Source organism: Athene noctua, chromosome 1, assembly GCF_965140245.1.
Source record: "Athene noctua chromosome 1, bAthNoc1.hap1.1, whole genome shotgun sequence".
NCBI lineage: Eukaryota > Metazoa > Chordata > Aves > Strigiformes > Strigidae > Athene > Athene noctua.
The window spans coordinates 1,044,309-1,071,242 of NC_134037.1; the positions used below are offsets into that span (position 1 = coordinate 1,044,309).

Sequence of the window (26,934 nt, forward strand, 5' to 3'; positions counted from 1 at the left end):
GAGTGGCGGCGCGGCGGCGGGGCGGTGCGGGGCGGCGGGGCGCTGGGTGCGGGACGAGGTACGCGGCTGCCGGGGGGGCTGAGGGTGAAGCGGGCGTGCGAGGGGGTCGCTGAGGGTAAAGGGGGGTGGTGGGCGGCTGGTCGGTTGGTTCCGGAGGGAGGGGAGGGGTGGGTTGTGTATGTGAGGGGTGGGGGTGTCGGTTGAATTCGGGGGGTTGGTGGGGTGCGTGCGGCCCCCTGAGGGTGTCCCTGGGGCGGGGCTGCCTGAGCCTGGCTCGTGTGTTGCCGAGGAGCGGGTGCGTGGTGGGTCTGGGCTGGGTGGGGGGTGAGGAGCGGGTGTGGGGTACGGGGGGGGTGTCTGTCTGGGGGAGAAGCGGGTGGGTAGTGCGGGGGGGTTGTAGCTTGTGTGCGCCGTGAGTCCGCGGGGTGGGGGTGAGGCGTGTGTGGGTGCGAAAGGTGTTGTGGCCTGTACAAGGGTCAGGGGACACGTGTCGTGTGTGGGGAAGAGGAGCGGCGGCTGTTTGTGGGAGCGGGGCAGATGCTGCAGGCTCTGGAAGGAGCTTTGGGCAGCTCGATTTGTGGGGGTGTGAGGCTGTCTCGGGGTGCCAGGGCAGCAGCTGGCTGTTGAAAATGTGAGGGCTACTGCGTGTTGGGGTGAGGTCAGTGGGTGTGTTGTGAGGAGAGCGGCTCTGCAGTGTGCAGGGCCTGGTTTGGGTGCCTGGAGAGGAAATGTTTTGTCAGGGGAGATTTGGGGAAAAGGTTCCATCAGATGTGGGAGGGGAGCTTGGCACAGATGGAGGAGAGAGACGGCATAGAGAGGGATGCTGGGGAGGAAGAGGAGGTCTGTTTTCTGGGCCTTTACTGACGTGAGGAGCCCAGATTTGGTTTGTGGGGTGCCAGAGTGGGCTGGGGAACGAAGAATGCTGCGTGGTCACAGGTGTGAGGCATAGAAGGGGAAGCGGGTGGCTGGCAGCTTAGGCTGAGTTTGGAGAAGCTGTGGAGGACTGCCATACCTGGGTGGGCTGGGCTTGGGACCACAGCGGTGTCCCTAATTCTCTGAGGAAAGTGTGTGAATTTGAGGCAGAGAGTGCTGTTAGCTTGAATGCTAAAAGCATAACGAAGTGAGATTAACAATGTCGTGAGGCAGCCAAAGAACTGGAGCTGTGAGGACTATTTTTTGCCCCGGGCAATAAGAACTGTAGATGTGGATTTGTCTGGGGGCTGTGAGCTTTTTGGGAAAGCGACAGAGGAAGTTTTTTGGCTAGCAGATGCCAACTCATTCCGCTTCTCGCAGGGATACGCAGTGAAAGTTACTGAGGTTGGCATCAACAGTTAAAACGAGGGGTAACGGCGTGAAATCGTGCCAAGGAGAGTGCGTCAGGAGAGTCACACTGGCAGCGAGACCGGCTGGGCACTGGGACAATTTTCCAGTGGGGAAGTGGTGGAACAGTTATCGGGAGGGGAATCGAAAACTGCGCTGGCGGCTGTTAGTACAGTGCTGGGTCATGGGGAGACGAGTATTTATACACAGGAACACTCGCAGGCCACGGTCAGAAGCCAGACTCCTCGTGTGTTAGCTGCTGTTCAAAAAGCATAGTGTGAAGTAATTCTCTGTGCTGCCGCCCTTGGAGCGTCTTCTTCTCCTTCAGTTTTTTGGCTCTGGGAGAAGTGGGCAGATCACTCACCTTGAAATTGTTCTGAATAGACCAGACTGGGCTAATATCAGTCTTTTTCCAGCTCTCTAGGTATCAAAATGAGTTCCATACTGACCCATGCCATCAGAAACCTCCCTGCTTCCTCAGCATGGGCCGCCAGGGGCTGTGAGTATCTTTTTATAATTGTTTATACTTTTAATAAACATAATTATTGAATTTGCAGGTCATAAAGTTCTAAGTGTTGGGTTTGGGATGGATGCTTGTATCCGAATGACTGTTCCCTTGTCATCTTAAAAAAGGTGACAATGGCCTTTTTTTTTTTAAAGTAACTAATTCCATTGGGATCCCTGTCCCTTCCCGCATCAGATGTGGGAGGAATCTCATGTTAACGGGTAATATGAAGAGCGTTGTTTTCATGAATAAACTAAAAAGTATCTCACACCTCTTCAGGTGTAGTTGTCTTACGGTGATGTTATCTTTTTTAACAGTTCTTATATAAACTAGAAATGTTTCTAACACCTCGAGTTTGACCCTCGTTTTTCGCTTTTTGTTTTTCCAGTTGCTCGGTCACTCAGCTGCTCTTCACAGTTACAAGCCGCAGGTAAAGTGAAAACACTGGGAATCTCGGTGGGCCTGTGCTAGGGAAGACTATTTTTGAAGCTGCCTCCCTTTTCCAGAGTCTCATTCTACTTAACTCTCAGAAATATGCTATGGACAGCCTTAGTTTGAGGAAGTTGCAAATAAATCAAACTACAGGCAAAGCCCTGCTCGCAGCAGAGTCCTCTCCACCTCTGAAGGCCCCTCGCACCCAGCTGCAGAGCTCACACCCTGTCGTCACCTGATGGATTGCTATTTCTAGAATAGAGAGGCTGAGCTCGGGGTTTATAAACTGTCTTGGCATAACCAGATCGCTTGCCCAGAGGGGAGGGGATTTGTCCCTGACGAGGAGAATCTTGTGGAATTAGCTCTGAAATCCAACAAGACCAGTAAGAGGCTCAGCTCTTGGTGGAGCCACTGAGCACCCACATGTAGGTGGGTTTTTAGCTGTGGCCCTTAGTGAGCAGTTGGGGTGATCTGGCGTTGGGGGGGTTCATTGTGGGGGGTTTGCACAGGTGGCGGATGCTTTGAGCTGCCTGGAGTTTGGAAAAGGCCTGGACAGCAGCTCTCCCTCCCCCTTGGCTTTGTGCAGAGCAGCTGGTGTAACCCCAGAACAGTGCTGGAGTCTCGTCCAGGTGCTCAGCTGGCTTGAGCACAGTATTTAGCTGGAGTTAGGCTGCTTTCACTTGTCTTTGTCCTTTTCCTGCTTGTAAAGGAGCTGCTGTTTGTGCTCGTTAAGATTTGCAGGCCTGATGGCACTGGGAAATTCTCCTTGAACTCTGTTAATCATCACTCTGGAAGAGCTCTGACAGTGGCCTCTTGAACCATACTGTGACGTGACGTGGTTTGGCTTGATCCTGAGATGCTCAGACACCTCATGGAGAAGTAGCAAGTTACCCAGAGCAGTTATATGTACTCCTGGCTACTGCTTTCCCACAGGAGTGAAAATTAATTGAATTCCTGACCTTTTTGAATTATCTTTTTTAATTATCTCACCTTAACTGTGCAGTAAGAGCCCAACTGTGCAGAAGGAGCTGGGAGTGTTGAGTGTGAGGAGGAGGAGGCTGAGGGGAGCCCTCATCCCTCTCTGCAGCTCCTGCCAGGACATTGCAGAGAGGCTGGGGCTGGGCTCTGCTCCCAGGGGATCAGGGACAGGACAAGAGGGAACGGCTGGAAACTGCCCCAGGGGAGGCTCAGGCTGGGCAGGAGGAGAAAATGTTTCCCAGCAAGAGTGGTCCGAGAGTGGAACAGGCTGCCCAGGGAGGGGGGAGTCCCCATCCCTGGGGGGGTTTCAGGGCCGTTGGGATGAGCTGTGGGGGATGTGGGGTAGGGGAGAGCTTTGTAGAGTCGGGCTGAGGGTTGGACTCGCTGATCCCGAGGGGCTTTTCCGACCCGAATGGTTCTGTCATTCTGTGATATATAGGCAGTTACTGTGGAAGATGGGTTGCTGTTGGCAGTCCTTGCTTCTTCCCCAGTGAAAGATCTTACTCAGGCTTTGAGTTTGGTCTTCCTTGCTCGTATCGTGTTTTTAGAGGCACCTCCTCCTGTAGTAGTCTTGTCTCCCAGAGACTGGGAGGTGTGTGCCTTTGTTCTCGGCTGTATCGTTGCCTCAGTGCAGCTACAGGTGACTCTGCTGATGGGGGACGTACCGAGTTGTCAAATCATTTTTCACCGATCATGTAATTAGCCAGACAGAGACAAGATTACAGCTCAGGCAGCCTACCTACTCTGCTTTTGACTTATGTACCAAAAGAGAACAACTTCCTTAGTTTTCTAGTATTTACAGAAATCCTGGAATCATCTGGGTTGGAAAAGCCCTTGCAGCTCCTCCAGCCCAACCATGACCCTCCCCCTGACCGTTCCCAACTCCCCCAGACCCCTCAGCGCTGGCTCAGCCCGACTCTTCAACCCCCCCAGGGATCCCGGGGACTCCCCCCTGCCCTGGGCAGCCCATTCCAACGCCCAACAGCCCCTTCTGCACAGAAATCCTTCCTCAGAGCCAGCCTGACCCTGCCCTGGGCAGCTTGAGGCCATTCCCTCGGGGCCTGGCGCTGGGGCCTTGGCTCCAGAGACTCATCCCCCCTCTCTGCCCCCTCCTGGCAGGGAGTTCCTACAGGGTCTTTAAGCTTGCTGGTATTCTTGTTAACATCACTTCTCTCTTACCAGTCCAGCCTAAGAGCAAGAAAACCTTAACCAAAAGTGGTGTGAAGAATATTGTCGTGGTAGAGGGCGTCCGTATCCCATTTTTGCAGTCTGGCACCTCGTAAGTATAAAATAAGAAAAAAATACACACTGGCTTCGTTAATAGTAGAATCTTTCTGTGAAAAAAGTTGGCTTACTTGTTCATTTTAATGTAGTTATGATGCCTAAAAGTACTGTGGTGGCAATGAGTTAGGCTGCTATCGTTACTCCATCTTACCTGATTTGGTTTGAAGAAGATTGGTCATGTGGATGAATTCTGAGAAGAAGGGGGATTTATGCTGCATGCCTGGAGGAAGCTGGTGGTGAATTGTAGCAGATTAAGCAACGGGTTTCACAAAACTAGCAGGATGGGTGCAGAGAATCTGCTGTAGACTCTTCTAGCCCCACAATCCACAGATGAATTAGGACCAGACCTAACTCTTAGCATGGGGAGGGGATTTCGTTATTGTGCTACTGCTGGGTTTTTGGTGGTTTTAGGGCAGGGATTGTGTACTGACTATACACAGGGAGTCTTCACATCCCAGGCTAGGAGATGTTTGATGACCAGTGGAGCGTTGCTGGTATGTCACTGGTCCTTTGTACCTGTTTCTGACACCCCTAAGTTTCTGCCTCTCTTTAACTTCCAGGTATGCGGATCTTATGCCCCATGACTTAGCAAGAGCTGCGCTGCAGTAAGTAAATCAAATGCTGAAAGGGCCCAGAAAACTCGTTGAGCTGCTGGGGTCCCAGTGTTGGGATGGCAGCTTCTAGAAGTTTGGAGGCCAAGGTCTAGCTTTGTCTCTGAACGATGTGATCCAGTTGCTTCATTTTTCATGCTCCACCATCACCTTAGGAGGTGGATTAAGCTGCAGGGTTTGCAATAGGCCTGTGTTTAAAGTGTGTTGTTACAAAGAGATGGTTGTGTTGTCCTGCTTGTCAAATTCTAGCTTGTTTGGATTCTGACTGTAGTTTTCTAAACGTGGAGGGTGCAGCTATTCTACTACCAGCAGGAGCAGGGAGGTGACAGTCCCCCTGTGCTCGGCACTGGTGAGGCCACACCTGGAGGTTGTGTCCAGGTTTGGGCACCTCAATCCCAGAGAGATCTGGAGGGGCTGGAGCGAGGGCAGAGGAGGGCAACGAGGCTGGGGAAGGGCTGGAGAATCAATCCTGTGAGGAGGCAGGGCAGGAGCTGGGAGTGTTGAGTGTGAGGAGGAGGAGGCTGAGGGGAGCCCTCATCCCTCTCTGCAGCTCCTGACAGGACATTGCAGAGAGGCTGGGGCTGGGCTCTGCTCCCAGGGGATCAGGGACAGGACAAGAGGGAACGGCTGGAAACTGCCCCAGGGGAGGCTCAGGCTGGGCAGGAGGAGAAAATGTTTCCCAGCAAGAGTGGTCCGAGAGTGGCACAGGCTGCCCAGGGAGGGGGCAGTCCCCATCCCTGGGGGGGTTTCAGGGTGTTGGGATGAGCTGTGGGGGATGTGGGGTAGGGGAGAACTTTGTAGAGTCGGGCTGAGGGTTGGACTCGGTGATCCCGAGGGGCTTTTCCAGCCTGAGTGACTCTGGGGTTCTGTTGTTGGTGTGTACTTAACAATTCATGGGAAAACCAATCTGGGCCTCGCAGAGAAAACTTATCTGGCAACCAGAATAATGAGCTGATTCTGACCTCTTGCCTGTCCCTCCTGTTCTGCAGTGGTTTGTCGAAAGCTGCAGGCCATGAGCAGTGGGTTTGTTTTGTTGAGAAGCGGGGAAAAGTGCTGTTGGAAAGAGAGGAGGCTTTCCTCGAGGCGTGGGGGAAGGAGATTTCAAGGCCCAAGGTGTGGTGATTGTGTTTGGGTGTCCTCGTGCCAAGCCTGAACGCCGTGCTTCACCAGGGCAGCCTAATTTGGATGACAGTGTGTTAGTCCTGCGTGAGGGCTCTGTCCTGGCTATCGAGGGGGTTTTAGTGTGCTGCGGAAGGGAAGGTATTGATTGAGGTGCCTTTAGTTTCATTTTTTCTTTGGTACTTCCTGGTGCACGAAACCACATTTGAATCCCAGTGGCCTTGAAGCGCTGCCTGGGGTGGGTTTGCTGCGCTGGAGTGTCTGTCAAGATGTTCAGGCAAATCACACAGAGTATTTACTGATGAACTGTGAAAACGCACTGCTCCTTCTTTGTGTGTCTTTACTGAAGTTTTACACTTTCTTACATTGAGGGTGATCGGTTTTGTTACCTCTTTGGGCCTTCTTCCTTTAATTTTGATGTCAGAACACTCCAAATTGGTGAAGGTACTAACAGCCGTTTCTGAGAGCGGTGAAGGCATAGAGTAGCTAGTTTCATTAAATTATGTAATCATTTTACATCATTTACATTATTTTATCAGCGTGATTATTTGCAGTTTGTAGTCAGTTACACTTTTCCCTAAGTACCTACGTGCACAAGGTTTCTTCTGAGCTGGGGGTGGAAGATGTGGCTCCATTGTTGCCTCATTCTCCAGCCAACCTGGTGGGAAGAGGCTGTTTGAGGACTGGAACAAGGTTATTGCTTACATGGTGCAAATTCTGTTTGTTTTGATCTTCTCCTTAGGGGGCTGCTGAACCGGACCAGTGTCCCACGGGAGGTTGTTGATTATATTGTTTATGGCACAGTTATCCAGGAGGTGAAAACCAGTAATGTTGCCAGAGAGGTGGGTTACGTGCAGCATTTCCCCTGTGAGTCCCATTTCTGCAGCGAGTATGAAAATGACAAACGCCAAAAAAAAAAGAAAGAAATTCCAGTATTATGGTTCATTTACATGTGATTTGAAAATATGCACTAGTTGTGCCTGTGAAGTGACTGTATGGGCTCTGCCTCCTCTTGAAATCTGCCGTAGATCAAGTGCATTTTAACCCTCTGGAGCCTCTGCTTGGCTCTTCCCTGAAAGGCAAACTCTTGTTAATGATTGCTGATCACTCAGCTCTTAATTACCAGTCAAACTCAAACACTGGCTTGTCTGAAGTACCTGGGGGGACCAGAACGTGCTGTGATACGTTGCTTTACTCTGGTATTTATTTCTTTTAGTCGGCTGATCAGATGCATCTGTGGAATGGTTTGAAATGGAGTAGCTTAGCTGCCCTTTTTTCTGGCGGTCAGAGAACAATCCGTGTATTATCCACAGAAATTATCCACTGAACCCACGTTACAGAGGCGGCTTGGGACTTTTCTTAACCTGCTGTTTTCTGCAACTGGGTGAAACGGTGACGTAACCTGGGCTGGAAAGGCTCCGGAGGTTCTGAGGCTCTCCAGTTCCATCAGCAGTTTTCGCCTTGTATATGCAAATACTTGCTTTGGTCACCTGCCAGTCAGATGAGGCCGCCGCGGTGTAATTTTAACTCGGGAACAACTGTTGAACTTTCAACTAGTTGGCCACGTCTCAAGTAGGGAAGGTCTTGCTGGGAGTGGTTCTCCCATGACGGGAGGCCGAGCTCTCGGCTGGGGCTGCTGCAGCGCTGCTTGCTGAGCTGCAGGGAGTGTTTTCTGCTCTCTGAAAAGCAAGTGCCTTGTGCTGAGGGGTCTAAGTAATTCCTTTCACGTGTCGCCTTTGCAAATAAGGTGGAGCAGAGATGATGTCGAGTAGTTGGAGGTTCTCTGAAATTGTGAGGGGTGTGATGACTTTGTCCCTTGTTAATGTGGGGCTGGTGATGGCAGAGAGCCTTGGTAGCTGCCGTCTCCTCTCCCCGGAGTCTGGGGAGGGGATGAGCTGCTGCAGTAATTGCCCGACTGGAAACTCGATGTGCTGCTTCTCAGTGTAGTCTGGCAAGGTGTGTTGCTGGGCAGAAGGCGGCTCTGACCCTGTCTTGCAGAAGGTGTAGGTTTTAACACCCGTTCTTTGCTCATAGGCTGCCTTGGGAGCGGGTTTCTCTGACAAAACTCCAGCCCATACAGTCACCATGGCTTGCATTTCTTCAAACCAGGCTATGACCACAGGTATGTTGGCTGGAAGAACAAGCTGTGGGTGTGAGACTGAGTTTAGCAACTTCTCTGCATCCCTCGTCTAACTTGCACTGCTTAGTGAATATAGGTGAACATCTGAAGAAATTCTAGAATGGAGGTTTTGAACCAACAAAATATAATATGGATTGGTTGTCTGCTGTAGACCTGCCAGCAGCTTGGCACCCTCTGCACTCAGCAGTAGTTTGTGCTCAGGGTCTGTGTTAGCCTGGGAGGTAACGACCATGTCACGATAAGGAAGTTGCTGCCTTTCAGGCTGCTTTCATGTCTGACTTAGCCTAAACAGTGCAAAAAAATGGAGACCTGGTTACTGTCTCTAATGGCTGGGGGTCTGATTTTCCCAACTGCTGTGTGTGACAAAGAGAAGTGGAAGCAAAGTTACAAAACTAGTGTGACTCAGAAAACATCTGTTCACCCTGCTCAGTCTCTGTTAAGCCCGTGTTCTGTAACTCGGCCAAAGCCAGAGGCTGGAGGAGGAAAGAAAATGTAGTGTCCAAGGGGTAAGTGTCACTTCTCCCCGCAGCTCTCACGGGAAGCTCTGTCTCCTTCTGCAGGCGTGGGTATGATTGCTGCTGGCCAGTGCGACGTCGTCGTAGCGGGGGGTGTGGAGTTGATGTCAGACGTTCCCATTCGTCACAGCAGGAAGATGAGGAAGACTATGCTGACCCTTAACCGAGCCAAGACCTTAGGCCAGAAGCTCTCCCTGCTTTCCAAAATTCGCCCTGACTACTTTGCTCCCGAGGTAACTTTTTTCCAGGCACTTAGATATTTAGCTAATCTGTTTTATAAGGAGGTGTAAAACAAGTTGACTTAGGCAATTTTTTTAGCCTCAGTGGGGAGGATTTAAAAAGGATAAGATGGCTGCCAGTGTATCGGCTGTGTGCTGTGCCTTAGGTTAAAGGTGCAGTTGGTTAATGCATCTCATGACATTTGTGATTCTCTGCTTTGTCTTCTTATGTGTTGGTCTTCAGTAAATCAAACCTATTTCAAAACTTCCCTCTCCCGCGATTCCTAGACAAATGGTGCTGGAGACTGCAAAAGCTTTTTCCCTTAAATAGAAAATTTATGCAAGGGTCCTAAAGGTCAGAAGAATTTTTGTTTCCTAGATGACAGAAGAAATGTGCTTAATGTCACAGAATCCCAGAACCATCTGGGTTGGAAAAGCCCTTGCAGCTCCCCCAGCCCAGCCATGAGCCTCCCCCTGAGCGTTCCCAACTCCCCCAGATCCCTCAGCGCTGGCTCAGCCCGACTCTTCAACCCCCCCAGGGATCCCGGGGACTCCCCCCTGCCCTGGGCAGCCCATTCCAACGCCCAACAGCCCCTTCTGCACAGAAATCCTTCCTCAGAGCCAGCCTGACCCTGCCCTGGGCAGCTTGAGGCCATTCCCTCGGGGCCTGGCGCTGGGGCCTTGGCTCCAGAGACTCATCCCCCCTCTCTGCCCCCTCCTGGCAGGGAGTTGCAGAGGGCCAGGAGGTCTCCCCTCAGCCTCCTCTGCTCCAGACTGAACCCCCCCAGTTCCCCCAGCCGCTCCCCAGCAGACCTGTGCTCCAGACCCTGCCCCAGCTCCGTTGCCCTTCTCTGGCCACGCTCGAGTCATTCAGTGGCCTTTTTGGGGTGAGGGGCCCAAAACTGAACCCAGGAATCGAGGGGCGGCCTCCCCAGTGCCGAGCCCAGGGCTCAGATCCCTTCCCTGGCCCTGCTGGCCACGCCGGTGCTGACACAAGCCAGGATGCCGTTGCCCTCCTTGGCCCCCTGGGCACACTCTGGCTCATTCTCAACCCCCCAGCCCCTCTCTGACCGGCAGAGTGGAGTGTCCTCAGTATATTAATTGTGGTTGGATTAATACTTATGATTAGTGTTCCTGGCCAAGTCCTGCCAGGTGCGGAATGCGTTCAGCTCCTGTATTTGGGCCCTGACAAGAATCGTCAGTCTGATGGTTCGTGTCAGGACTGTGCTGCAGAGGAGCCCCCCGTCCCTGCCTTGGAGGTCACCAGAGGGGTGAATTGCACTGTGGTGGAGATGGGAGGGAAAAGCCCATCCCTCCTCGCCACCACCGAGCTCCTCCCGGGCAAACTGTGTGTCTGTGCCGGCCACGCAGCGAGCGCGCGGCGGAGATGAGATCCCCAGGCTGAATAAGAGCATCACAGGCTTAAACGCACATAGGGATTTCCTGTGTGGGGCTGGAAGAACAAAAGCTAAGCTTAAACCATCTGCTGCCTCTGGTTTTGCTTGAGGAGGAATCTGACAAGGAGTTTTAAGGTCCCAGGACGTGGTGGTTCACCTTAGCCCAAATAACCCGGTCACCCTGCATAGGGGATTCCTTGTTAAATGCAGAGGGCAGCTGCTCTTGGCACGTGCAAACACAGTGCAGTTCTTGAGGCTCTGGAGGAAGCAGCAGTCTGGGCCTTATTTTCATCCATTTTTTTTCTAAAACCTTTGAAAGCAATGGTTCCTCTTGATAAAGACGAATGAAAGTATACTTGGAGCAGAGCAGGCTTCACTCTAGGTTTGCCTTTATTATCACATACACAACTCAGATTTGGGCCCCCACCTCAGTGAATGGCAACTTATACCCGTCCCTGCTCCTTATGTCAGCATTCTAAACCATCACATCAGGCAGGGTCCACCTCAGTTTCCCTTGATGTTTCAATTCTCTGTTCTTTCAGTGATGAAAAATGCCCATGAATTTCCATCAGTCAGCGAGTCCATTCTTGTCTTTGGCTCTGCTCCTGTTCACATTGTTGGTCCGTTTCAGGGCCAGCAAGTCATCCAGCTTCAAACAACTTTTTTCATCTGTTTCCCACAACCTTTCCTCAATGTTCCACCTAACATTTGTCATTTCTGAGAAGTTAATGGTATAACTTTTAAGAACATTAAAACTAGACGCTCTCATCATCACCCATTTCTTACCTCATGTCTTTATCAGTTAAAATATTAAAACCAGCTGAAACATACCTAAACTAAAGGTTTCAATTCATCTGTCTTTATCCATGGATTAACTAGGCTGGGTTTTTGGCCAGCCAAGGTGAGAGCTGTACGTGGGATGAATGAGCAGCACAGCGTGGTTATATGATTCCAGATTATTTGAACACCTGCAGCCTCACAATAGTTTATTAATTTCTAGTCTCTTATTCAGACTCACAGTGACGGTTGATTTCGTATTTCTATGATCTCATTTATTTATAAGTGATCATGAAAAGAAAAAAGAGGTTTTTATTTGTTTCTTAGCACCTCTAATACCACTTCTGGTAGGGTTGCCTTCCGTTCATTGCGTATTAACCACTCTGCCTAATGAACAGAAGGGCCTCACTGGCTGACTGTGCAGGGCTTACCCGACTTCTGCCCTTTATATAACTGCCCCGGGAGAGGTGTTTACCCGTGCTGCCTTCCTTTTTCTGTTCTGTAGCTCCCAGCTGTGGCAGAGTTCTCCACCAGCGAGACCATGGGGCACTCGGCCGATCGTTTGGCTGCTGCCTTTGCCGTTTCCCGCCTGGAGCAAGATGAGTACGCCCTCCGTTCACACACGCTCGCTAAGAAAGCCCAGGATGGAGGCTTGCTGCTGGATGTGGTACCCTTCAAAGTGCCAGGTAAAAGTGCAAAATGAAATATTGCTTTGGAAAAGGAGGGGAGGTGCCGGCGTCAGATTCTTAATGTTCTGTGTATCTGATGCGGATTTTAACTCTGAAAAGCCATGGAAAAGTACTGCCATAGGAGCATGTTTCAAAACATGCATATTTAAATATATAAACATACCCTTTCTTACCAAAATTTTGTTATACCCACCTCATATCCCTGCTAATGTGGTGATAGAGTGTTAAAGAATTCCACCAGACTGGGGGTATCTCTGGGTTTGCTTTATTAACAACTCGGAGTTGGGCCAACACCACAGTGAAAGGCAAATGTCCGCAGGCCTCGTGCAGTTTATACACTATTTCTAAATCTGTTACCTAAGTCTAAAGTCTTTCAGTTTCCACACGACCTTTTAGTTCTTCATTCTCATCTTTATTAAAGTTCACTACAATCCCCTGTCTCAGCCGAATTCTTCTCTTCTGATTCCAATCCTTGTTTCAGTCTCAGAGTCATCTTTTGGGTCATCATCTTCATCTTCCTTCCACTAATTTTCATCTTGCACAATTCTGAGAAAGACTTCAGCATGTTCTATTAAAAGCTTAGGTAGAGCGAGCAGTTTCTGTATACTAAATTCTCTTAATCTAGCAAAACACCTGTGTTTAATTAATCATCTTTTGTTAAAACTGTCTCTCTAGGATTAGCTTGACAGGGTTTTAAACCAGCCTTGGGCTGGGACTATACAACCGTCAGGCTAAGGACACTTTCCAGGCCTGTTGGGCAGTGTTCTGGTTGCCTTGGGAATATTACAAGATCGCTCAGTCCTGAACACATTTCACTAGGCCTTAAAATCTATTTCAAATATACCAGAGGTTGTATTTAAAATTCTTCTACACAGAGCAAGGAAAATCAGAACAGTTGGACCAAGAATCCCCCCCTGTTCTTTCAGTCAGGCCAGAGAACCCATCTTTATACCCCAAGCTATTCACAACAAATAGAAAACCTGATAAAGTCCCGTTCTGGTAAATCAGGTGCTGGACAGGAAGAGCTGAGATGTGTCCTGCTCGGTGGACGCCGGTTCCCCGGGCCTCCCAGTCGTGGCTCAGATAGGAAACAGTTTGGGGAGAAGCTTTAAGCTGTCCTTTGTGGCCTGACTCCTCCCCACATCCCCCTCAGCCAGCGGGCACGCTTTGCTGGAGTATCTCTTCATCTGGGGCACTTTTACTCCATCGTTAGTTCCCCAGAGAGACCTTTTGTAGGTTCACAGTTGCATACAGTCTTTATACTAAAATTGGTGCTTTCTGTTAGCTGTTGAAGCAGTGGGTATAGTTGAAGGTGGCTCTTTTTTTCCCCAGTGTTCTTACTTCCTCAAAACTCAGCACACAAGCGTATGCTAATTTAGGCTTTTTAATCTGAATTTAAATTTGTTTATCACCAGGGTTTTCCTTGTGGTAATTTTTTCTTAACAGTAAATAGATTGCAGCGCTTCATTTTTGCAGGAGAGAAAGTAACGTAGCTTTAATTTTTAAGTGCTTTCTTTTTTAGCCATGTTAAATATCCTGATACCATGAACAGATTTTCCCTTTTTTTCCTCCTCCCACTTGTCATAAAAAGCAGAGGTTACTGATTTATTTTTTTCCCCTGGACTCCTGATGTGCTGACAACATTTACGTTGCTGACTTTCAGAGTTTAAACACGCTTTTTTCATCAACAGGCAAAGACACAGTTACCAAAGACAACGGGATCCGTCCTTCCTCGATGGAGCAGATGGGCAAGCTGAAGCCAGCTTTTGTCAAGCCCTACGGAACTGTCACAGCTGCCAACTCCTCCTTCCTGGTAATGTGTGTTCCCACCACTGAGCCAGAGGGGAAAACCTCCCAGTTTACCCTCTGCCTCCTGCAGGCGCATAGATCAAGCTGTACAATCTATGGGAACCAGTTGTAATATCCCTCGCTTTTGGATTTTTCAAGCGTGACGTGGGCACTGGATTGTTTCATTTTAAAATTACTAAACCCCTGAAGTTTTGGTCTGTCTTATCCGTTTGCTTCTCTGTAGCTGCCTCATGAGGGTTGTTCATTCAAAGGCGTATCTAGAAATTCTGTCCCAGGATGGGATTGATCACATAGTAAGTCTAGAAGTTAGTAGTTTTAGTCTAAACTTGCCACTTTAAGGCTTGTCCTGTAATCCACAGAGATTTTTCAAGCATGTCTGTGATGAGCTCTCTTCTGCACATGCTCCTTTTCCCTCTCTTTAGCGCTTTTAATGGAAGCTTTTTCAGATGCTGAGGTCTCAGGTTGTTGTGTAAATTAGGTGAGGAGTATATGGGTGAAGTTTGAGATAGGGAGGCTCTGCAGAGAGACCTGGATAGATTGGATCGGTGGCCAACGTTAACTGGATTAGCTTCAGCAAGGGCAAGTGCCAGGTCCTGCCCTTGGGCCACAACAACACCCTGCATGGCTACAGGCTCGGGGAGGGGTGGCTGGAGCTGTCTGGGAGAGAAGGGTCTGGGGGTTCTCACTGACAGGCAGCTGAACAGGAGCCAGCAGCGTGCCCGGGGGCCAAGAAAGCCAACGGCCTCCTGGCTTGGATTGGAACTGGTGTGAGCAGCAGGAGCAGGGAGGTGACAGTCCCCCTGTGCTCGGCACTGGTGAGGCCACACCTGGAGGTTGTGTCCAGGTTTGGGCACCTCAATCCCAGAGAGATCTGGAGGGGCTGGAGCGAGGGCAGAGGAGGGCAACGAGGCTGGGGAAGGGCTGGAGAATCAATCCTGTGAGGAGGCAGGGCAGGAGCTGGGAGTGTTCAGGGTGAGGAGGAGGAGGCTGAGGGGAGCCCTCATCCCTCTCTGCAGCTCCTGACAGGACATTGCAGAGAGGCTGGGGCTGGGCTCTGCTCCCAGGGGATCAGGGACAGGACAAGAGGGAACGGCTGGAAACTGCCCCAGGGGAGGCTCAGGCTGGGCAGGAGGAGAAAATGTTTCCCAGCAAGAGTGGTCCGAGAGTGGCACAGGCTGCCCAGGGAGGGGGCAGTCCCCATCCCTGGGGGGGTTTCAGGGCCGTTGGGATGAGCTGTGGGGGATGTGGGGTAGGGGAGAACTTTGTAGAGTCGGGCTGAGGGTTGGACTCGCTGATCCCGAGGGGCTTTTCCAGCCTGAATGATTCTGTGATCCTGTGATGCTGCTGACAGTCTCCTGCAGAGGGCTGGAGGTGACTCTCTGCTTCCTACACTCAGCCCCAGCAGATTCTTGTGTTTTTTAAAAGACTGTTTCACAGTTTGTGAGGAGCACTTCCACGGAAACAAGTAACCACTGCTGGGGCTCTTGCAGCAGCAATGACCGCCTGGCATTCCTGGGGACTTAGAAAATCCTGGTAGTGCCTCAGCCTTGGTGTCAGGAGCAGCTGAACCGCCGCTGGTGTGCTCTGTGCCACGGGTCTGTAGGCCAGCTTAGGCTGTTACCCCAGAAATCAGCAGTCCCGTGCCAGGGCCCCGCTGTTTGTTTTTGCAACGTGGTGAGCCTGGGGCTTGGGGTGTTCCAGAGTTACACCCCGGTTTTGGGATGGAGCTGAGTGGGCTCACAGGTGAGGGTCTGAGTAACCAGCTTGTTCTGGGGACTGGCAGGGCTTTTGACACCGGGGGAGTAGTGGAGCTGGGCTCTAAGGAAGGGCTTCAGCAGTGTGTGTGCCAGCATTATCTGCCCTCGCCCTCGCCCAGACCACTCTGTGTCTCTCTCCCAGGGGGATGTCCTGGAAGCACTGGCTGTCCTGGGCTCTCCCTTGCAGGCTGCTGTGCCGCAGGGCTGTCGGGCTCTCGTGCTCGGGGTCTGCTTGTCCTCGGGCAGCGAGTGGCCTCACGGGTTTTGTCTGCCTGTTTCAGACTGACGGTGCGTCGGCAGTTCTGCTCATGTCCGAGGAGAAGGCTCTGGCAATGGGGTACAAACCAAAGGCCTACCTGAGGTAAAAAGAGACCCTTGGACGTGCCTTCTGACGTCTGCTCTCGCTTCCTTCTCCTCCGGCTGTTACTAACAGCATTTCCCCTGTGCAGGGACTTCGTGTATGTGTCCCAGGATCCGAAGGACCAGCTGCTACTGGGGTAGGTGTGATGGTGGAGAGCATCCCCTGACAGTCCATCCTGGCACGGCAGCCTTGACTTGCCATGGCATGTTTGTTTTTCTGTGAAGGATCTCATGAGATAATACATCTCTTCACGCCTCCTTGCAAAGGGGCCAGGGCCGGGGTGTGAGGTGTGACTCAGGAGGGGGAGGTGGCTCACGGGGCAGAGCAGCTGTGTCAGAAATACTCACCCTGATTTGCTGGGGGGCATCTCAGCATGTTGGTACGTGGGGTTGTGTTTCAGCTGGAGCGGGACAGGCAGAGAGCTGTACCATGAACCCTAGAGAGCAGGAACGTGACGTGGGTCGCTGTGGAAAAGGGGGATGATGACAGGAGGAAGTATATTCATGCAAGGCTTCTGTTTCTTGACTCTTCTTCAGCCCAACATACGCTACTCCCAAAGTGCTGGAGAAGGCTGGTCTCACCATGGCTGATATCGACGTGTTTGAATTCCACGAAGCTTTTGCTGTGAGTACCCAGAAGGCTTGAGGATTCCTCTTGCTGTAAAACGCCGGTCTGTAGGCATCTGTTTTCACGCTGGTGAAAGCTCTTGTGAAGGCCTTTAGTAGATGTAGATAGGTGTAATTCTACTTTTATGTCTATATACAAGTACCGTATCTATTTTAACCATAAGAGCAGTTTCGCATTGACACAGTCCGCGCTGAGTGGTTTATGTTGCTTGAAGTCACCACAGAAATTTTTCTAAAACAATATGTAAAAAAAAAAAAAAAAATCTTACTTTCCCAAGACCCCTGTATATGAAAGAAACCGGTTCTTTACATCCTCTGCTAATTGGGTTGGAAATATGTGTTACTCTGATGAGGTGGCTTGTTTATTGGACGGTGTCATTTTCTAGCTAAGGTTGGGCTAACATTGATTAACAGGCCTGATCCTGTAAAAATGCTTTTTTTTCAGTTGGCTCTGTTAGTTTTGTGGCTGTAGGGAGTCTCGGGGTGTCCCCCATTTGCTAGTGCTGGCCTTGGGCTTTCCTCTGAGTTTGCCATTTCCTCGATAACGTCGCCCTCGCCTCCCTTTCAGGGGCAGATACTGGCCAACCTGAAAGCTATGGATTCGGACTGGTTTGCCCAAAACTACATGGGCAGAAAGTCAAAGGTAAGATACAGTCAGGAGGCTTTTATCTTTAGGTTAACTTCAGGATTCACTGAATTCCTCGCCGGGGTGGGATACGCTAGCACTTGTGTTACTTTCTGTGAGGAGAAACGATGTTCCTTGAACTCTGGGTTAGCAAATCCCAGTGGGAGCCACTTTGGGAACTGACAGTTCCTGTCGTCAGCGGGAGGTGGAGATCTGGAGCCAGAACGGTGATTGTTGGAGAGGAGGGAATTCGAAACGGTGGGTTAGCTCAGTCCTGCCTGTCTCTAAGAGCACGGGGTGTACCGGTCTGGCTGGGGGTGACACAGCAAAGCCTTGAGCACGGTTCTGTTCCTGTTGTCGGGCACTTTTACGTGCCAGAGAGGACTTTATGTGGCCAGCCCGGAGCGCTGTAGCCTCAGTGGTGTGAGTAGACCAAGCAATCTCCTTCCAGGAGGCTGGTGACTGCGTGTGTCCCTTGGTGTGTTCTTGCAGGTCGGAGCCCCTCCTCTGGAGAAGTTCAATACCTGGGGGGGCTCCCTCTCGCTGGGACACCCTTTTGCCGCCACCGGCTGCCGCCTGGTCATGACTGCGGCCCACAGGTTGAAGAAGGAGGGAGGGCAGTACGGCCTGGTGGCTGCCTGCGCCGCGGGGGGGCAGGTAAGGGTCTGGCACCACTCCCTTGGGAGAGGGGCAGCCATTTCACAGAATCCCAGAATGGTCCGGGTTAGAGAAGCCCTTGCAGCTCCTCCAGCCCCACCATGAGCCTCCCCCTGACCGTTCCCAACTCCCCCAGATCCCTCAGCGCTGGCTCAGCCCGACTCTTCAACCCCTCCAGGGATCCCGGGGACTCCCCCCTGCCCTGGGCAGCCCATTCCAACGCCCAACAGCCCCTTCTGCACAGAAATCCTTCCTCAGAGCCAGCCTGACCCTGCCCTGGGCAGCTTGAGGCCATTCCCTCGGGGCCTGGCGCTGGGGCCTTGGCTCCAGAGACTCATCCCCCCTCTCTGCCCCCTCCTGGCAGGTAGTTGCAGAGGGCCAGGAGGTCTCCCCTCAGCCTCCTCCGCTCCAGACTGAACCCCCCCAGTTCCCTCAGCTGCTCCTCATTTCAGTTCTGCTCTTGCTGCTGTGAAATCCTGCCCAGTTACACCGGGGTGAGGGCACCTCTGAAGTCCCCTGGCACTGGGTGTTTGTCACCTTGTGAGCTCGCTCCCTCTTCTCCACTTCAGAGGCACCAGCCCCTCTCCGGATCGTCCCCAGCCCGCTGCTGCCCCTGGGGCACCCAAGGGGAGGAGAGATTTCTCCTGTGTTCTCAAGGTTGTGTTTGGTGACTCAGAGACTTCCCAAGCGTGTGCTGGGCCCACAACCCAGTGGTTGATGGATTGAAACCATCCTCCGCTACCAACAAACCTCTACTCCCTCAAACCAGGACCCCCCAGCCCTTGCCTCTGCCAATCACTTTTTTAAGAATTGACATTAAAGACACAATACTCACATTGACACACTAACGTAAAACCAGAAATTTCCCCCCACCAAAATAATAATAACATTATCATAAAACCGAGACACAATACACAAAATCCACCCCTCCTCCTTCCGCTATACAGAAAAAAACCCAGCTTACCCACAACACCAGAAATTCCAAAGATCTTTCCTCTAACAGAATTCACTCCCTCTTTTGCCCGTTGATCACTCCCTATTACTGTCCTTATCAGCTCCTGTTCCTCGAGCCCCTCGTTGGGTGCCAAAAAGGACTTTTGTGGTTTGAGCTCAGAGAGGAAACGGAGCACCGGGCAGCTGCTCCCTCCCCGCTTCCCCCCCAGTGCTGGGAAGGAGAAGCAAAAGGCCCAGGAGCTTGAGATAAGGACGGAGAGGGATGATCTCACCCTTTAAGGCACAGGCAAAAGACAGACTCGTTAGGGGAAGGAGAGAGAACATAAATTTAATACAGACACTGACAACAACGCCGTGTAACAGAAGAGTAGGGCCGCGAGCAGCAGCACCACATCCTGAGAACACCTCCCCCCGCCCCTCCCTTCTTCCCGGGCCCAGCTTTGCTCCCCAAATCTCCACCCGCTCCCCGCAGCAGCGCAGGGGGCAGGGGATGGGGGGCGCTGGGCCCTCGGGGAGGGGGGAAGGTCTGGCATTGCTGCCCTGCTCCAGCGCCGTCCCCCTCTCGCAGGAGAGCTTCCTCCACAAACCAGCTCCACCACGAGTCCCTCCCGCAGCCGGGGCAGCTGCGAGAAGCTTCTCCCAGGGGGTCACTGCTGTAGCCCCCTCCCCTGCTACCAAAACCCTCCTGCTGCTCACTCCACCCAGGACAGGGACACATCTCAAATCGTGGGAAGAAAGATCTTTACAAAGAAAATAGGGGCAATGCTCCTCCTTGTCGCTCTTGAGGCTGCTCTGGGGGGACCCTCTGTCACCTGAGGGTGTGGTTCCACCCCGAATTCCTACTTTGGCCCTCGGGGGACCCTGACATGTCACTCGGGGCGGACTCTGCTGCCTCAGCCAGCCCGAAGCTGCCCCGAAGCCACCAGACTGTGGGCTCCTGGAAAATCACGCCTTTCCCTCTCCCCTTGTATTTTAAGGCGGTGGGGACATGGGCATCGCCTCTCGAGTGCGTGTCTCATAACTGGTCCTTTCGGGGACTGTTTTCTCTCTCTCTCTCTCTCTCCTTCCAGGGACACGCGATGGTGGTGGAGCTTTACCCTCAGTAGCAGGCCGAGGGCAGCCGAGGGGCTCTCCGTGCATCCTGGGCCTGGCAGCGCCGTTTCACTGTGTTTATAGAGACGTACAGACAATCCTTCTCAGAAAGGAGTTTTGGTGGCCTTTGCAAATCCCTTTTATCTACTCAGCTGGTAATTTTTAACCAAGAAATACTCTGCTTTCAGGAGAGTAATAAATAGGGCTCTTACTCTATCCAGAGTCCTTGTAACCCATCTGATTTCTACTCTAACTCTTCAGTAAGTGAGATTTCTCCCCTCAGAGAGAAATTATTCCAATACTCTGTCCGGAGAATTAAGTTTGGAGATAAAGAGGGTGTAAAGTGCTGGAGGTGGGTGGGCTGAGGTGCGAGCTAAAGCTTCCTTGAGGGGAGTAACAACTCTTCCCAGAAACGGGTTCCCGCCGCGTTGGCTGACCTGGTTTGTAAGGGGGGAGTTTGCCTCAGGATGTCCCAACACCGTTGCAATTAGCAAATAGCTTCTGACAAACGAGCGTCACCCATGTTAGCCACAATAAATCAGGACAAAAAAAATCCCAAACAATCTGGCTTTTTTTTTTTTTCCTTCCCCTCGCCTGAAATATGTTGGGGATGGTTTCTGTGGTGGTTGGCCCGGGGGCTGGTACCAGGTCTCTGCTTTTGGAAATGGGAGTGAGCTCCCCCAAAACCTGCCCAGTCAATCATCAAAATACCTGGGTTTGAGACTGTTTTGGTATCTTGATGACACACTTAAAGTGTCTGGTATTTTGAAAATTCAGAAATTGAGGCAGTGAAATGCTTATGCAGAACTGAGTTGCTGATAAAACTTCGGGTGGGCAGACTCGGGGTCTTTCTCCTGAGATTTTGGGAGATGAAACGATTGTCCCTGCCCTTTTCATTAATGTTTTGGTTTATTTTCCTCGCTCATCGCTGGTTTTGTTACCTGGGGGTGGTTTGTGTTACTTGCTGGGAAATAAGAGATTTTTCTAAACCAACCTGCAAAAACCTTGGAGTCCTTTGTCTGAAAGAAACAGCTTCTGCACCCCTCCAGGTCCTGCACAGCCCCCCCAGTTTGGGCAGCACGCCCGAGCTGGGGCCGGGGGGGGCCACAGTGGGTGCTTCTTGTTTATTCCTGGTTGGAAATCTCAGGTGAAAGAAGCTCGGGAGCAAGTGGGAACGGGGGGAAGAGGGGCCCGTTGGGTTTGTACGTGTCTTTAGAAATAACGCCCCGTCTGTGGATGGAGCGAGATCCTGCGTGGGCACGGAGCTCTCTGCAGCACCCATGGGTGGGGGGCACAAGCTGTGAGCCTGGGGGGGCCGCTGTGCCTGTGTTGGGGGGGCAAGAGCCGTGCCTGGGCCTTGCTGCAGGGACTGGAGGGAGCTGAAGTGGGTTTGAGGCGAGGGAGATGCTCTTTGTGCTCTGTCCCCGAGTGTGAAATATTTCTGCGGCCCCCCTGGAGCGTTCTGGCCCGCCGTGCTCCGTGGCGGATTGTTTTCACAGTTATTTAGGGGATTTAAGGCCTCTCCAGGGCCTGGGGGGAGCGGCGGGGGGGCTCTTGCAGGTGGTGGCTGGTCCCTACACGCTCCTTGGCGGGGCAGGGCTGCAGCTCTTCGGGATGTGACTCATCCCCGGGGCTCATCCTGCTCCTCCCCGCTGCTCTGAGGGTGCCTCGGCTGCGGCTCTGCCGTCACCGGGACCCTCACCACCCTTGCTGGGACCCCCGCTGCCATCACCACCATCACCAGGACCCTTGCTATCGTCACCAGGATCCTCACCACCACCAGGGTCCTTGCTGCCATTACCAGGACCCTCACTGTTGTCACCAGGACCCTCGCCACCCCTGCTGCCATCCCCACCATTGCCAGGACCCTCACCACCTCTCCTGGGACCCTCGCTGCCATCCCCACCATTGCCAGGACCCTTGGAGCCAAAGCTGCTCTGGTGAGTCCCACACCCCTCTGCGCGGGGAAGGTGCTCAGGGCAGGGGGGGCAGCGGGAGGGGAGATGGAGGAGCCTTTGCAGAGCCCCCTCACCAGCCTCCGCCCCAGCCTGGCTCTGACCCTCAGCTCCCCAGAACAGCGGGGAGCCCCTCGCAGCCTGGCACCAGTGTGCGGGGGGCAGCTGGGTTTCGGGGCTGTGCCCAGGGGGGCAGGGCCAGGACTAAGGTTTCTTTCACTCTCGGGTGTTGGCACCGAGCCGGGCGGAGGTGTGGGGTGAAAGGGGGGCAGGGGGGGAGAGGGTGAGGCTGGGGTGGGGGTCCCGGTTGGGCTGGGGGGGCCGTGCCACGCTGGCCTGTACCCCCGGGGCTCACGGGCGAGCCGGGGCTGATCTCACCTCCTGGGTGTGCCGGGCTCGGCGCCCCGGCGTGTCGCAACGGGCAAGTGGGCCCTGGCCGTGGCTCCTGGCCTGGCACCCCGGGGAGCAGCCCCTGTCTGCTGGGGGGGCCGGGGGGGCAGCGAGGAGGAGGACGGTCACCCTCGTCCCCCCGGGAGGCGGCGGCGGGGAGCACGGGGTGGGGGTGCTTTGCCATGGTCGGGGAGTTTTCTGGCTGGTGTGGGGTGAGCTGCGGGACCCCCCCGGCTGATGAAAGCCCCTTCGCAGGGAGCCTGAGCCACCCCCACGCTCCGTCCCCCATGGACAGCGGGGTGCAGGATGGGGCCGAGGCACCGCCGGAGGGATGTGCCAGGGTGGAGGTGAGTGTGAGCAGGGGCTGGGGGGGTGGAGGCGCCCCACGGAGAACTGCAGCTGGGCCCCGGGGCTTGGGGGACCCCCACGGGTGGGGAGTGGGGTCGTGGGTGCAGCTGCTCCCCCCAAAGCGTGGGGATAACCTGATCTTAATGTGCTGGTGTGCTGGGGCGGGGGTGGGGGGGGGGGTGTTGTGTATTTATCTAGGCCTGAGGGCTTGGGGGACTTTCCCACCCACCACGCACCCCCCCAGCAGGTTTTTGGGCTCCTTTTAGACACAAAACTCCGAGATCAGGACTTTTCCAACCACCTCTGTTAGACCCTGATCGATTAACACACAATTAGAGCCCGGCTTACCTAATCCTTGTGCTGCTCCCCGTGCCCAGGGGAAGGGTTTTACCCTGGGCAAGGGGCTTTTTGCCCTGGGGGGGTGGTTTTGAGTATTATAATGCAGGTCGCTCACTTGCAGGCCGCTCAAAAATTAGTTTCATTGCCAAGTTAATTAATCGAACGGTCCCTTTGCCAAGCTGTCACATAACTCATCCTCAGCGCAACCCCCGGCATTTATGGTCCTGCCTGTTTTCAAGGGTTTGGAGATTAAAGCTTATTCTTGATGAACTTCTTATTGAAAATCCAGGTCAACCTTGACCACGCTTCAAAGTCTCACTCGCTGAAGCTTCAAAACCTCAGAATTGTCCCCACATGTGTGGTATCTATGGTTACTGGCACGGTTATTAACTGTGGCCACTAGCAGGTGTGAAGCATCCCAGAGTCACTCAGGCTGGAAAAGCCCCTCGGGATCAGCGAGTCCAACCCTCAGCCCGACTCTACAAAGTTCTCCCCTACCCCACATCCCCCACAGCTCATCCCAACGGCCCTGAAACCCCCCCAGGGATGGGGACTGCCCCCTCCCTGGGCAGCCTGTGCCACTCTCGGACCACTCTTGCTGGGATAATTTTTCTCCTCCTGCCCAGAAATGCTCTACCACAGCCCCCAGCATCAGCGCAGGGGTGGGGCTGAGGGCTGGGGGGGGGATTGGGGCACGGAGGAGCCCGTCTGACCCTGTCGAGTCTGTAGGATGGGGAGGGGGATGAGGGGGACGAGGGCACGGCCCCGCTCACCCCTCTCCTCCCGGCGCAGGTCTCGGAGGGGGAGCAGCGCCCGGCGGGGCGGTGGTCGGTGGCGGAGGTGGTGGCCTGGCTGGCGGCTCGCCGGGGGGCCGGGGGGCTGGCGGAGCTGGCCCAGGAGCACGCCCTCTCGGGCCGGGTCCTGCTGCGGCTCTCGGAGGGGACCCTGCGGCGCGTGGGGGTGACCCCGCGAAGGCGACGGCGGGAGCTGCTGCGGGAGCTGCTGCGGTTGCGGCTGCAGCAGGAGCTCGAGGAGCTGCTGAGCGTCGCCGGAGGTGAGTGTCCCCCACGCCCGGGGGTTGGGGGTGGGCACCCGGCGCGATGGTCACTGTCACCCCCTTCTCCAGAGCCCAGGTGACGTCCCTGCGGAGGAGCCTGCGGGGGGGAGAGGTGACGCCACGGGGGGACAAAGCAGCAGCTGGAACCGAGCACCCGAGGCAGGAGCGGGGCTGGAGGGAGCCCTGAGGTCACCGTGTGCCCCCCCAGAGAAGCCCAGACCTGCCCGGTGCTGGCAAGTGAGCAGCGAGAGGTGGCCACTGAGGGGGCACAAGTTGAGGGTGGCCACCCCTCGCACCGCTGCCGGCTCCTGTGGGGTCCCGCTGGCTCTGGCAAGCTGAGGGGAGCCCTACCAGCCCCCCCCCAGCCTCCCAGCGTTCTGCTGCAACCACCAGGTCACCCCCCAGCAACGGGGCACGGTGGCTGTCCGTCTGTCCATCCGTGGGGCGGTGGGGGGGCTGGTGTGGGGGGGACAAGCTCCCTGGTTGCTGCACTGGGGAAATCCATCACCTCGGTGCCCGGGGCTGGCAGGAGGAGCCCGGCCAGAGCTGCCCCCAATAAACACCTTCCTGGTAATGACAGAGGGGTCCCCGCTCCCCGATTCCAACCAGGGTTGAAAGCCGGAGCCTCCCACCCCCCTGGGCCTCCTCTCCCCTGGTACTTTCCTGGCTCTGAACTTGAGCAGAGGTGGGGAGGGGGCCAGCGCCCCCCCTCCCCAGTACTGCTGGCACCAGGCTCGGGCGGCTGCAAGCTGCGGGGCAGGATCTGTCCCTTGGACCCGATTCCCCAAAGAGGAAGAGGAGGGCGAGCCCTCCTCCCCCCTGCAATACCCTCCCCTGGCACCCCGAGGCTCGTGTGGTCCCAGAAGTGATGGGGGGGGCTCCAGCTGGATCCTGTGGAGCCCCCTAAGAGGGAGGGGGTCTGGGAGGTGGGGGGAGTCCCCGGGCAGGCAGCATCAGCTGAGGTGCCAAAAACCGCATTAAATACCACACAAATTGTCGTTTGGCCTGTGAGAAACTCGGAGGCACGCTACTGAACAGCCGCGGGACTCCTGCCCTGCTGTGGGGAAGGTCAGACAGGTGGAAGCAGCAGACCCAAGAGTTTTTCCTTCTTTTTCTCTTCCTGCCTGGCCAGGACGGAGCTCGGCGGCGCCGGCATCCCCCCCCGCCGGCCTCTGCCCCGGGGGCTGCTGCAGAGACCCCCCGGGTCGTGGGTCACTAAAAATCCTGGGGACTCACGGGGTGGGGGCGTGGTTAGCACAAATTGGAATGATGTTCATCAGATTTGTATTTTTTATGCTGGGATTGGTAATGGGACGTTGTAGGATTGCCTGTGCCATCTCCTCCTTAACCTCTCTCGGTTCTTCTGTGTCACGTCCCGCCCAGACAAGGGAGAAGTGACTGAGGCTTGTAAATCCCCAACGGGGTGAACAACGGGGAAACAAGTCCAGACACAGACATTTATTAATTTCCCACAATGTACTAATTGGATACATGATAATTGGCTGAGTATATAACGAGTTATGGCAAGAGATACAGTTGGCCTTGCGTTAATTAATGGTAATAAGGGAAAAAAGAAAAGGAGAGAGATAGAGGTAGAAATCGAGATCACTGGTCCTGGTTCCTGTGTCGATCCCAGCAGTGAGGGTTCAAGGATGCTTCGCTTCGCTTCACTTCGCTTCACTTCGCTTCACTTCGCTTCCCCTCCTCTTCTTGCCCTCCCTCTCCATTTATACCCCCTTTCCTTGGGTCCCTCCCCTCAGCCGACCCACACACCTACATATCCCATGTATGAGGAGGGGCAAGGCACTTCATGGGGTGATGTAATTAGCATGAGCTTGTTAATCTTCATTAGCATCTTCATGTCAACTTTAATACTCATTTTGTGGATAACGAAGCAAAGATCGCTCACGGGACAGATGCCCCTTGAAACTTTACAGGATGCCCTAGAGCGGAACCGTCCGGGCTCCCCTGGGCTCCCCTCTCCAGCCCATCCCTGTCATCCCGGCAGATTTATCAGCTCCAAACTCCACGTTATCCACCCCAGGACTATAATTTCATTACTTGTGAGTGTTTGAGATGTGCTTAACTACTCAGGTTTTGCGTTGCCCTCTGTGCACCCACCACCCTTAGAAGATGCAACTGTGCAGGACATCGCCAGATCCCAGGGCAGGGAACTCCCTCTCCTTCCCCTTTTCCTCTCCTTCCCTTTCTCTCCTATCTTTCCTTCTAGTAATCTCAGGTGCAAAGGGTAATTGTTTTGCTTTATTGCCAGAAAATTATCTCCTCATGTGGTTCAAATGTGTAATCAATAAATTTGTGCTGAGTTTGACCATTTGGTGTCGTTTCACCTTATTTCACCCCGAGGTATCAGCTAAAGAGCCTCTGGTCAGTCCCTTCCCCTGAGGTCAGGACGCGACAGGCAGGTCTGGGGGAGGCAGGTTTGGGGGGACCCTGGCTGCAAGGCCGTGGTTTGGGGGGGGGGATGCCCATGGGGTGGCTTTGGGATTCCCTGGGGTGACTCGCGGGGGCGAGGTGCAGAGGTGACGAAGGTGAGGGCTGAGGGACAGCGCTGGGCTTTACCCCCGTGCCCACAGACCCTTTCGCAGCGGACGTGCCCGTCCCCAGCAGCCACGTGGCTGATCCACAGGGATCAGCAGGACGCTGGAGGGGGGTCCCGTGCCTCAAGTGAGGTTTTGGTGTTTTTTCTTCCTGATTCCAGCTGCTCACAATGGGAGATCCCGGCTCTTCCTGGCCCCAATCGAGTGACCCTGCGTGATTTTGCTGGGAGCTTCTTCATGGCGACGTGGGGGATTGGATGAGCCACAGCCTCCGCCCTTGGGGGTCCGTGTCCCTCATCTCCCGCCTCCAGACCAAGGCCGAGCACCCAAATGGTTTCTCCTGTGTCCTGCGTGAAGCTGGTTTGTGGGGGTTGTGCATCCCATGGCACCTGTCTTGTCCCTCGAGGTGGGTTACGAGGAG

General features: G+C 53.9%; 2 protein-coding genes across 5 annotated transcripts; both read left to right on the forward strand.

Annotated features, from left to right (window-relative positions):
• Positions 1 to 12: 12 nt before the first annotated feature.
• Positions 13 to 20,088, forward strand: HADHB (hydroxyacyl-CoA dehydrogenase trifunctional multienzyme complex subunit beta). Of its 4 annotated transcripts, none has more exons than XM_074895314.1 (16): positions 13 to 58; positions 1,737 to 1,819; positions 2,214 to 2,255; positions 4,418 to 4,514; positions 5,080 to 5,124; positions 6,992 to 7,091; positions 8,284 to 8,371; positions 8,950 to 9,137; positions 11,802 to 11,982; positions 13,677 to 13,798; positions 15,833 to 15,912; positions 16,001 to 16,048; positions 16,449 to 16,536; positions 17,107 to 17,181; positions 17,656 to 17,820; positions 19,845 to 20,088. In XM_074895314.1, exons 2-16 carry the CDS (start codon positions 1,753 to 1,755, stop codon positions 19,878 to 19,880), a joined length of 1,422 nt encoding a protein of 473 aa, XP_074751415.1. In that variant the 5' UTR covers positions 13 to 58; positions 1,737 to 1,752; the 3' UTR covers positions 19,881 to 20,088. The 4 variants fall into 4 exon arrangements, with proteins under 4 accessions (XP_074751415.1, XP_074751414.1, XP_074751410.1 ...); XM_074895309.1 differs by lacking the exon at positions 13 to 58 and adding an exon at positions 2,846 to 2,851 and having other exon boundaries at positions 1,738 to 1,819; XM_074895311.1 differs by lacking the exon at positions 13 to 58 and adding an exon at positions 2,849 to 2,851 and having other exon boundaries at positions 1,738 to 1,819.
• Positions 20,089 to 20,232: 144 nt separating this feature from the next.
• On the forward strand, positions 20,233 to 26,288 carry LOC141955702 (protein aveugle-like). The gene is made up of 4 exons (XM_074895316.1): positions 20,233 to 21,806; positions 22,467 to 22,558; positions 23,691 to 23,952; positions 24,025 to 26,288. The coding sequence occupies exons 2-4, from the start codon at positions 22,499 to 22,501 to the stop codon at positions 24,033 to 24,035; spliced, it is 333 nt and encodes a 110-aa protein (XP_074751417.1). The 5' UTR covers positions 20,233 to 21,806; positions 22,467 to 22,498; the 3' UTR covers positions 24,036 to 26,288.
• Positions 26,289 to 26,934: the final 646 nt, after the last annotated feature.